At 40.2% G+C, this 12,381-nt stretch overlaps 1 protein-coding gene across 1 annotated transcript in view; it reads right to left on the reverse strand.

Moving 5' to 3' along the window:
- The window catches only part of gabra2b (gamma-aminobutyric acid type A receptor subunit alpha2b), a 30,049-nt gene extending 25,602 nt beyond the window's left edge, over window positions 1-4,447 (reverse strand). The window contains exons 1-3 of the mRNA XM_010732862.3: window positions 4,059-4,447; window positions 3,581-3,665; window positions 1,314-1,429 (exon numbers count right to left, since the gene is read on the reverse strand). Coding sequence (XP_010731164.3) covers window positions 1,314-1,429; window positions 3,581-3,651 — 187 coding nt within the window. The 5' untranslated portion in view covers window positions 3,652-3,665; window positions 4,059-4,447. The remainder of the gene's footprint in view (window positions 1-1,313; window positions 1,430-3,580; window positions 3,666-4,058) is intronic.
- Window positions 4,448-12,381: the final 7,934 nt, after the last annotated feature.

The raw sequence follows: 12,381 nt of genomic DNA on the forward strand, positions 1-12,381 counted from the left end.
TACTTTCACCTCATGTCAAACCATTTTAAATTGGGTTTAGGTCGGTAGATTGCGATTGAGGCCAGGTCATCTGATGGAGCACTCCATCACTCTTCATATCAGAGCCTGAAGGTGTGTTTTAGGTCATTGTACTGTTGAAAAAATAATTGATGGTCCCAGTAAGTGTAAACCAGATGGGATGGCATGTCACTGCAGATTTCTATGGTAACCCTGCTGGCCTTCAATTTTGGATAAATCGCAAACAGTGTCACCGGCAAAACACCCCCCACACCATCACACCTTCTCCTTATGCTTCACAGTGGGAACCACACATGCAGACACGTTTACCTACTCTGCGTTTCACAAAGACTCGACAGAGCAAAGTAAAGATTTCCACTGATCTAATGTCTTTTTTTTCTGACTGCAATTTTTTTTGCAGCAATTCAACCATGAAGGCCTGATTCATGCAGGTGTGTGTCATGTGAAGCATTTACGTGGGCTTTAATCTGAGGTGATGTTAATTGGTCATTTCATCTGAGGTTGGTAACCGTAATGAGCCTTTTCTCTGCAGCACAGGTAACTCGTCCTCACAAGTTTCTTCACAGTGTTTCATGGTTTTTACAACCGCACTTGAAGAAACATTTAAAGAAATTTGAAGAAATATTCCAGATGCATTGACCTTTGTGTCTTAAAGTAATGTAATGGCTGTTTTGGTCATAATTTAATACTAGAGTAGTTAAATAGAGCTATTTACTGTTGTAATGCTATCACTACAGTGATACCTCATGAAGTTGATTCAGAGAATACCAAGAGCGTGTAACTGCGGTGTAGATCTGCAGCCACAATTCATACTTAAATACTTGAACATGAAATTACTTCTCCACATTTAACCCATCCAACGGAGCAGCGAACCACCAACCTTGGGGTTATTGGACGACCCACTCTACCACGGTCGCCCATTACACATACACCCTCCATGTAATACTTCTTTCTTCCAACATCTGACAGATTCAGCGATCATTCTCTAGAAAAAACTCAGAAAATAGCCCTCTGTGGGGTTAAATGTGGCAGGTTTTGCTGCTGTTATTTTCCAGGAAATGGAGTAAAGTGTTATGTAACCTAAATGTTTAGTGTACAGAGTGCATTTGTCAGTTTATTCTTGAGGGGGTTGCTGCCAAAGGTTATCTGTACTACAAAAGCTGATGCTAAATAAAGTGTTCAGGGACATGAGCTGTTTCATAATAAATAGGAGCAAAAAAAAGGGAAATGAGGATAAGTACAGATATCTAATGATAAAGTTCTGTTCATCCAGTGATCGTAGACTGCTCTCTTACCTCCAAGACCAGGCCGTAGACGGTTGTCGTATCCATCGAGCAGGCTGTCCAGGATCCGTGTGAACAGGGTGATGTTGGTTTTAAAGGCATCAGATGTGGCATCGGCATTCACTGACCTAGTCGACGGACACACATGACCAGCCATGAGACACTTCAGCTAGCAGGAATCTGATTACATTTTAATTGTTTTTAGACTCAGAGGCCTGATTTATGGGAGGAAAAAGGGGGTCGTTATTAACTGGCAGACTTCATACATGCCCACACAAACACACACATTGTTTCTCAGCCACATGGATGACCCAGTTCAAGGCTGAACATTTGTGAGCCAACTATTCTTGGAGCCAAAACACAACAGAATATGCAAATGTAATCAGAGCTACAGATTCATGGTAAATAAATTCAGATAAGATCCTACATTAAACCTCGAGATGCTCACCACCGTCAACCTCAGGCCTCAGCTTCAGGGTACGGACACGATTTACAGGGAAATGTAATATAAAATGTAATAATAATAATAATAATATATACAAAATGAATCATTTTTTCACACCTGGTCATTATTCTTCCTATTTACATCAGAGAAATTGTTGGTGTTATTAATATTCCCAATTTACTGGCATTTTATATAACACCCATATCAGCCTACATGTCTTTTGTGATATGCCAACATAACGTAGTAACGTTAGCCTAAAAAACAGATACTAAAATTGATTTTTGGCAAGTGTTTTCACATCCTATGCCTCCAGCCTGCTGCTTGTAAAGGTGGAAATATCAAGAATATCCCACACTTCATGAAATGAACTGCAGAAGTGTCAACAAACCAACCACTGCTCCCAATTATATCTAAACAATTAACATTTTAACACCATTATATTTAATAGCGAACTGATAAAAAGGCTTTTTCTTCCTCAGTGGACATAATAAGAAATGCACAGTTGTTACTAATAACATTAACGATGCCTCTGTTATATTCAGGTGTCCCAGTCATTGACAGTATAAAGAACGGATGTCATATCCGTGGCCGTGTCTGAAGAGCTGTTCTGAAGCTCGGGCTGCCGCCATGTTGGCAGTCCTGCCTCTTCTGATTCACGGCTAATCTAAAAATCGGCAAAGACGTGAATCATCATGAATGATGCCTGGTTGCTCAAATGAGCCATCTGTAACGGCACCTATCTGTCAATCAAAGCGTCCACACTGTTAATCCTGCATAACTTTAAGTATTAATATAATCTGAACAGGTGAGTTGTATATAAATTCACCCTCAGTACAGTCGTCATGAACGGGGAAATTAGCTATAGAGACCAAAACAGTTTTTGTACCAGGCTGTAAACATGTTTATTTCTGCTGTGAAGTCATTTTAACATGGGGACTTATGGAGATTGACTCACTTCTGTAGCCAGTCTCAAGTGGACGTTTGGGGAACTGCAGTTTTTGCAGACATGTCAAAATGTCTGTCAGCACTAGACGATGGGATGGACAATTCCCAAACAAATTCTTATGATCTTGATGTCAGTGGGAACAACGAGGAGCCTTGAGGGGATTCAGCGGCCTTATTTAAATCTCCTCTCACGCTTCTGACATTGGCCGTTTCTTTGCTTTGTCGACTGTGCTCTCCAATGACCTAAACTGTCACACTCGATATGTTACGACACCTGTACACCTGATGTGATAATATGAGATGTCCCCTGATAAAACAACTACTAAAAGGATAAAAAAAAAATTAAGGTGCAAAGTTAGACATCAATTTAAAGTAATTAGGCCTTATTTTTTTTATTTCTATTCATAATTCTTCCTTTCTGCTTATGTAATTCTTCTTTTTCTTTGACTATGTTTGTTGTTATGCACCAAAGTCTACATTAACAAACCTTTATGATAATATATCTTCTTTAATAATTGTTATTTTTCTCATTCCAAGGTTGATATTGGCTCTATTATCACATATTAGAATAAGCTATTAAACAACAATTAGTCTCCTTTTATAGAGCAGTGTCCAGGTCTGCACAATAACCTTGGAAACCAGTATGAATTGTTCAGACCTCCATTGTACTTTAACTGCAATTTGAACACTACTTCCCAGCCAGATAATTACCCACATGCCCTCTGGGTTATTTTTATGTTCAGACTGAGGATACTGAAGGCGGTAAACTGCCTCTGCTCCTGCGCATCGTGCTGTCCACTGATAATGAAAAAAAAAAACTTGACAAATAGAGACGTGCACATGGAGACACAGCCGAGAGTCAAACCTGCAGCCTTGGAGAGAAACTCACCTGGTTTTCCAGAGAGCTGTGAGCGCCAGCAGGCAGACGAGAAGTAAAGAAGCGCTCTCTCTGCTCCACATGGCTGCTTCAACACCTACACACAGCCGGACAACAATGTAATGAATGGAGAGGCTCGCGTTAACCGGTTATATGTCACCTATACATTGCATTATATCCATCATATTTCTGGGGGAATCCCTCCTCTCCACACGACATGAAAAAAAAAATAGACGGTGGCAGCAATTAGTATTCACTGACACGTCCCACGCCTCCACTCACTGAACATTACCAAAAAAATATTGGATTTGAAGCTGAATGCACAAATTGAAACCATTAAAATATCCTCAAATATTTTTAAAAAATTAAATAAACAATATAAAAGACAAAATATAAAACAGAGATCAAGCTCATCTCCCAGGATTTGCAGCATCTCTCAGGTGATAAATAATAATAATAAAAAAAACGTTTCCTTTGTGTCAGGACTCACCTCAAGTGCAGAAAGTACCTGCTGCAGCTGGAATCGTCGAAGATGCAGGAAAGTTAAAGACAAATCACCGCTCTGTCCTGTTTTGATGAGACTGAACGAGGAGTGCAAGTCTGTCATGAGAACAAAGCTGATAAATCATAGTCCCAGCAGGCAGCAGGAATGCACCCGAAATGCTTTCATTGTGTCCCCCAAATTTAAAAAATATATATATAGAAATGTGCTGCAAAGAAATTAAAAAATAAAAGCTTTTTTTTTTTTTGTATCTATTAAAAACAAGCAGTTGTAGGAGCTGACCCTGGCTTCAAATTGCTCTGTTCAGCATCTCCCCCCTCCTCCTCAGCTGCTAAACAGCTCGATGTGAATCGTGATAAGCAAGAAGCACATCTCAGTCTCCCTCATCTCCACACAAAAACTACAAAGGCTGAGGAGGAGACACACTGGGTCCTAAAGATAGTTTGGTATGCACTGAGCCTCCAATCCTGCAGGCCTGCAGCCGAGACCTTGATATATGTGAGGATGTTAATGATGTTATTTCCTCTCACAGTCAATATACAGAGGAATATTGATTATGCAGAACAAGTCAGGCTGCTTTGCAGGTGGCATGATTGGAAACGGGAGTGTATGGGTTCAACCATTTTGGCTTAGACTTGTACCCTTTGACGTGTGTGTCAATACTCACCATGGAGGCTTATTAATTTTCAGGCTCACACACTGAAAAAAAAATGTATTATTCAGTATTTTAATCAGCACCTGCTGGACTGGGAAAGCCTTTAACACACAGGACAATGCTGAAAAACTGATTCATGGCTTTGTTTAGAGTGTGAGCAGAGTGCCTAGCATCTTTAATGTCAATACAAACTCCAATTTAATCATTAATTAACTGATTTATTTAAATAAATAGCATATTTTTGGTTTATTTGTTTCGAATATACAGTCGCTCCGCACTCTGCTGTACTGATTTATGAAGCGTACAGTATCACTGGATCAAAAATATCGGTCTGAACATAAATTGGGTTTAATAAAAGGTGTTTTTCTTTGTCGTGTGTGTGTGTGTGTGTGTGTGTGTGTGTGTGTGTGTGTGTGTGTATGGCCCTCTTGACACTTTGTTGTTGCTACAGTAGGACTGTGTATTGTGGTAGAAATATCCAACATTTGCTGTGTTGTTGTCACGCAGTTTGCAGTGTGAAGGCTTTTTTCTCAAAGTGACAAATAAAATCAATCCCAGTTCATTGCAATCAATATTCATTACACTCAAAATGTAATCTTCTACTGTACATCTGTGTTATTTCAGCACCACATACTGTACACTGATATGCATAAGCACCTTTAACTGACCCACAGAAAACCAGCGAATAAAGACAGAAAAGTAGACACAAAAATTAGACAGTTACAGCTGTTTATTATTTATTAAGGACATTCCTTTCCTGCGGTGTGATTACTACAAAAAGGAGACATGCATATGAATTATTCGTTATTTATGAATAAAAAGGCAAACAGGAAAGCAGAGAGAGAGACAACACACACACACACACATGAAGGACTACAGGCCGGAGTCCAACTGAGTCGCTTGCAGCAGGATCCTGTGCAAGGATTACATACATGGGGAGTACGACCTGACAGGTGAACCACCAGGCTTCCACCGTGCATGTGGATTATTTTAGTGTGTGATTAGTTTAGAAACATGAGAATATATATATAAAGACAAAATGGGGAAACTGCTTCAAGACCCCAGACTCCCCAAATACCCCCAAAACCCACATATTTCTTTGTAAATATGATTTAAAGATATTTATTGTATTAGTTCACATTGAGCTCGGATGGGGTTTATTTCTAAATAATCTGTGTCACAGGGGATCAACAAGGAAACAAATTTTTGGCCCCAGAGCCTCGTGATCTGGCCCTAAATTGTTTAATTAGAACAGACGCTTCATGTTACATTTAAAGTCCTAATAAGCAACTATATCAAGGAGATAAAAATAAAAATGTTTATGTTGGTGCTGCTTCAACGCACAGTCTGTGTATATCAGGTAACTGTGACAGATGCTCAGCCAGGTGGAAAAAAGATAAGAGAGCAGTAAAGAGACCTGATAACACGGCACACAGCCTGATTTAAGAAGGAAGTGAGTACTCACACTCACACACACACACACACACACACATCAAAACACACCACTGGACCTCAGGGGTCAGGCCATTATCAAGCAGTTGCTGCCTCCCTTTGCTATATACTTCAAACTAGAAGGTTGTCCCATTGATCTGCGCTCTAATCCATAGCTGTGACAGGTGATCGATGAGGCAGGTCATCTCAATAACGGTGACCCTCGGGCCCGTCATCAAGCCCAACAAAGCAGGCAGGTAGGAAACAGTCAGCTGAGGAGAAGCAGCAAGGGCACTGAGCCTCCTCTGTTATTCGTTTTATTCATTCATGTTTGGTTTTTCCTCTAAACTCTGCTTTTACTTGTGCTGCTAGCCGCCGTCTTACACGCTCTTACAGCACGTTGTTTATTGCAAGATGTTGCATCACACTGGGAGTCCGCCTTACATGCCAGGCCTGAGCGTGTCCCAGTTGGGCGCAATGAGTGACAATGCATATTGATCAGGTCCATGTGGAAGGAAGGTACGCAAATAAGCCCGGGGTTGAAAGATAGCTGTGATGAAAACAAAAACGCTGCCACAGATTTTGATGTTTTTAAGGATCGGCGGCTTCGCTGGTGTCAGAAAATCATGTGCACGGAGGAAAATCCTCCTGAGTTAATGCGTTGAAACACAATACTGTGATTTAATCAAAATATGCAAAGTAGTTCATCATTAGTATGATTAATGGAGGGCTGAGTAACTCCAATCTGTCCTTTTGTTGCTAACAGGCTTGTCCATTAACCCTTTATTTATTTAACTCTGAGTGTGTTCCAGTAGACGGATTGCCAAGTAAGAATACCAAGAGAGCATGATCTGATAGAAATGTAAATTCTGACAGGCAGGACTTGATTGATGTGCTTTAATTCAGCTCAATAATGACATTTAGCCCCAAAAAAATATGTGCTCTTTGCAGAATAGAATCAGTGCATGCACAAATATCCATGCAAACACACACACACACTCCTCTGCTGGAGAAACACAGTAACTCCCTCCACGTTGGTCTGGATGTGGAAAAAGAAAGTGACTTATCAGCATACAGGCATATTTCTGCTTTAGCAGTTTGCTATATTTGTCTCCCAATCACAATATCAAGTATCTCTGATATGATCCTGATATAAGAGTATAGCACCAGGTGGTCGTTCACTGACATTTTGTGGGGATGGGGGGAGAAAAAATACCTGAGTCGGTCATGAAACATGTTGTTGTCAAAGGCATGTCAGAGTTGATTCACCAGGCTGGAATGCTGGAAAATGCTAAACCATTCTCAGGCCTGTTACCTCGGCAACAAGCCATGCATGGCAGAAGAAAGATGTTGTTGAGAGAAAAAAGATGAGGAGCCCATCGAGGGGCTCTGACACTCTTAAAGCGATAGGTCGCCCTCAAAAAATCCTTTGTCAAATAGCAGCGGCTCTATAAACGGCACGCGCGCGCACACACACACACACACACACACACACACAGCTGCCCTCCCTGCTGACACACACACACACACACACACACACACAGCTGCCCTCCCTGCTGAGCTAACATTAACCGCCTAACATACACCACCCACCCCCACCATCACCACCACCACCACCACCACCCCTCATTTATCATTCTTCATAGCAAAAAGCTCAGTTGACTTACAGGACTGTCCCCCGAGGTGCTGCTGTACTTTCTTCTAAGATGACCTCAATTCAACATTTCAAATAAAATATTCATATTGTGAGTATGATGTTCATATCTGCTGCTGGGAATGGAAGCAAAGCTAATTAATACATTTAGAGAGGAGAAAATAAAAGAAATGATCGGACGGCGATTCACAAGTTTCCTCAAGTTTCTTCTGGCGCTGACCTGCCTGACTTCCTGTTGGTTCCAAGAACACACGAAAAGGCTTTAGATAAATTATAATTCTACTCCTTGACACATTTTAAACTTCATTCAAAGTCTGCCCTTTTGTAATGATTGCACATGAGGGCATCAAGTGTTCCTGAACTTGTGAACACCTTCCTATAATCACCTCAGTGCTCAGCGCTGTTCCTGAAAGAGCTTGACATTTTCTTGCTGTAATCATTCCACCTGTTCACACTGACCATTCTTAATACTCTGTGATATTATTGTTTTATGCAAAAAATACTAAAAAGTTTATCTGCTGTTAGAATGTCAGCAAACCTTTGTGTGTTTCCGCCAAGCGTTAATGTCTGTGCCAAAAACCTCCTGCAGAATGACTCCATAAGCCTCCGAGTTCAAATGTATAACGTCACAGCAGAAATAAACATGTTTACAGCCTGGTACAAGAAAAGTTTTAGCTTGTTTGAGCACCCATGCATGCTTTATGTCTGGTGATCCACGTCTTTGCCCATGTTCAGATTAGCCGGGAGATAGAAGAGGCAGGACAACACCTTCACCCCTGCCGTGACATGCACCCCATCGCGGGAGCATGCACAAACCACTCAGTTGTTTGCCTTAATATCGCAAACAAACGCAGGGGGACAATTTTACGATTTTAATTATTTATGAGGGAGATATAAGAGAAGAACATCGGGTACCTACAGTCTTTGAACTCTTCTAAAGAGTGTAAATACCCGATGTTCTTCTCAACACAAAATGGGATAATAGCGAACGCAAAACAACACCTATGTTCTGTGGAAATATAGCCCAGGCTCCGCAGCCATAATTACAAAATGAATTAACGTGACTTGGCGTTTCACAAGGCTAAATATAATCTAAGCTTTTCTTGCAAATTCATAGGTTCAAAAGTACTATGTGCTTTTAATTGGGTTAACTGTATATAAGCTACTCATATACAGTAGGTCATAACTTCTGTGTGTTTCTCACCATGAAAGGACATGTTCTCTCCATCAAATACTCTACTTTTAAGATATTAAATATTTTTCTTGCTGCTTTATAAATTAAAATACAATAAATAAATCCCCCATCCACTATTGACTGTTCTGTCGCCAGACCTATCAAACTCATACATGTATTGGCACCAAATGTAGGTACCTGATGCTGGGGTAAAAAGGAACAAAATTAACTAATTAAAGTTAAAGAGTAGAGTTACAAAGAGTTGAATTATAATTTATCTAAAGCCTTTTCATCTGTTCTTGGAACCAACAGGAAGAAATTTGAGGAAACTGGCTCTTCAAAAACTGTGGGTGACGTCGCGGATACGTCTATTCTTTGTACTGTCAGTGGTTTCCATGGATTTCTTATGGATTTGCGATGAATGAATATTGACCAGAGAGAGGATTTTATACTAACTATGCACTCGATTTCATTAATTTTCACATCGTATTACCTCCAGATGAACCTTCGACATGTGAGGCGGACTGTAGATTTCGTTCCCGATCACTTACACTGAAAGCACTTTATGCAAGGACCTTTAAATGACCAGCGAGTAAAACCTCTCTCAGTGCTGCTCGCTGCCTTTTAGTTTTGAGACAGTCAGTCTGTCCTTTAATGATTTTATTAGTTGGTAATAAAATAAAATATCAGTTAATATAAAGTGCAGTGAATTCGTTTGGAATACTTCATTTGTGATAAGTTACATTTGTCCATTTTTAGAGTAGAAAAATACACTGAAACAAACAAAATAAGAATTTTATTTTTCTTATTATCGTCAGGTAGGTCTACCAAACAGCAGGACAAACGGATCTAAAAGCTCTTTTGTTCCTGCTGCTATAAGCCTTCTTAACAGCTCCATGTGATATTATTTCATGGCGTGTATTTATCGTTCATATACTAGTTGTTTGTTACTTACATTTGTGTTATTTGTCTTATTTATGTTTGTGTTGTTCTGCTGCTGCACCACAAATCGCCCCCCGGAGATAATAAAGATACCTTGAATCTTGAATCTTGAGAGCTGCGCTGTGTAATTTGGAGAATATTGAGGAATATTGTATGAATAAAGCTGCAGAGGATCCTCATCAAGGTTCACACAAGCAATAAAAAAAATACAATACAAAACATGAAAGGTGCGTTTAAAAATGGGAGTGCAATAAATAAACGAAGGTATGAAAAATATGTCTGACACAAATTCAGGAAAAAGGGCAGCAGTCATTAAAAAACAATAACCTCATGTCTCGATCATTTTGAGTCATTGGATTTTTAACTAATGGACTAAGTGTTATGGAATTTTCTATCCTTAGGTTACACAGGTCACGTGTGGGCCTTGTTAATTGTTTGGCTTTGATTGAGTAGGTGCCAGTCTGTCTCAATACTGTGGTGTCCAGGGTCGAAGAGACCTATTGCTGCCTTCCTAGACATAATAGTTTGCTGCTGACGGTCCAATCTATGTAAACAGACATCTGTGTCTCCAGACTAGAATATGCTGACAATAACACCTCCATGGGTAAAAACATTCTCTTTGACTAGTTCTGGGTGTGTGGTGTTATCTTTGGGTTTAAAGTCGATCCACCAGCACGAGTTGGGCAGAATGTGAGACCGACTCAGGCACTTCTGATGAACTTTGAGAGTGTCTCTAATTCTCCTTGGCCAAGCGTCATTAAATAATACAGCATAAGACATCAGAGGCTGCTGAACACTGTCTTCCTTCCTGACCTCACCATTGAGCTTTGACTTCAGCAATTTCTCCACAACACTGAGTTTTGCACTGAGTCAACATTGAAACAAATATGAGAGAAACCTGAGAGAAAGTCAGGAAAGAAAGAAAGAAAGAAAGAAAGAAAGAAAGAAAGAAAGAAAGAAAGAAAGAAAGAAAGAAAGAAAGAAAGAAAGAAAGGCAGGAAAGAGGGAATAAAGAAACTGGACTTTTACTTTGAAATCCACTCTGATGGACTCATATCTTGTTTGACAGTTTAACCAGTTAATATATAAAATATACGATTCTAATGATGCTAATGTTCTTGTTAAGACACTTCCAACATGTTAACCGTTCCTTGTAGTGTACTGTATTACTGAACAACTCAGAGACGCTGCGACCGAAGCGAGCACAAAACCACTCCACATGCAGACACTTAAAGTCCATCAGCGGGGATTTAAAGGTCTAAACACACTTGACTGTTTGATTGACAGGCGCAGCACAGAAACACCTCAGCCCCGAGCCCCGAGCGCCAAAGATGGAGGCAAATAAAAGTTCACGTGGAGGTTATGTTAGCAGTTGCTAGGTGATCTCACTGTTACAAAATACCAAAGCTACACCTCTGCGTCTTATTTTTTTACCTCGTCTTCTGTCTTATATAACTCAAGAGATGAATCACAGGCACCTTTAGCTTTTAGAAATTAAAAGGTCACTTCATGACCTTGCCGATGCTATTTATGTCGCAGTAGTTTTCTGCACTCACTGTTACTAATTTCCCTTCAGGTTACCAAGGAGACTAAACCAACTCGACAGTCCTCCGTGTGTTTCTTTTCTGCTCATATTGCTGTCTGCCATCTTTGGCTCCAGAGTTTGTACAATAATTCTTTTTTTATCTTTTTATCCACGGCTAAATTTAACTGCCTGGCTGTTGTACAAACAAGCAGAGAGCTAAACCGTGGGCTCTCACACCTGGTCTCCACGGAGCTGTCACAGGCTGGAAAACATCTCAGTATCGCAGTACAAGAGGAGAACTGGAAAACTGACAGAGATTCTTTTATTTATTTCTTTGTACATTTCAGAGCTGTTCTATATTGAGTCATCCGAACAGGAAAACACTGATGAAGCAGTATTGTTTGACACGAACGCCCAAATACATTTATCATACTCTCCTTTATGAAAGGTAAGAAAAGGTGAATGCAAGCTCATCTTTCAGTGGCCAACACTGTTCCACCTCCTGGTTAATCTAAATATCGACAAAGACGTGGATCATTGGTGGACCCGAGAGAGGCCGAATGATGCCTGGATGCTTGAATATGCCATCTGTAACGGCACCCACCAGTCAATCAAGCAGTCACACTGTTAATTATGAGCAACTTTGAGCCCTGGTTGTCATGAAGGTGGAAATTAGCTATAAAGACCAAAACTGATTTTTGTACCAGGCTGTAAACATGTTTATTTCTGCTGTGAAGTTGGACATTTGAACATCAGGACTCGTTCTGCAGCCAGCCTCAAGTGGACGCTCGAGAAATTACAGTTTTTAGCTCTCCTGCACTAGCTTCATGTCGTTTTATGATTTATTTTGGTGGCAAAGAACTAAAAGAAAATTGTGTCAGAAAACATTTTTCAAGACTCTTCTTCTGTTTTTAAAGGTCCAGCGCGTCA

Source organism: Larimichthys crocea, chromosome I (assembly GCF_000972845.2).
Source record: "Larimichthys crocea isolate SSNF chromosome I, L_crocea_2.0, whole genome shotgun sequence".
Taxonomy (NCBI): Eukaryota; Metazoa; Chordata; class Actinopteri; family Sciaenidae; genus Larimichthys; species Larimichthys crocea.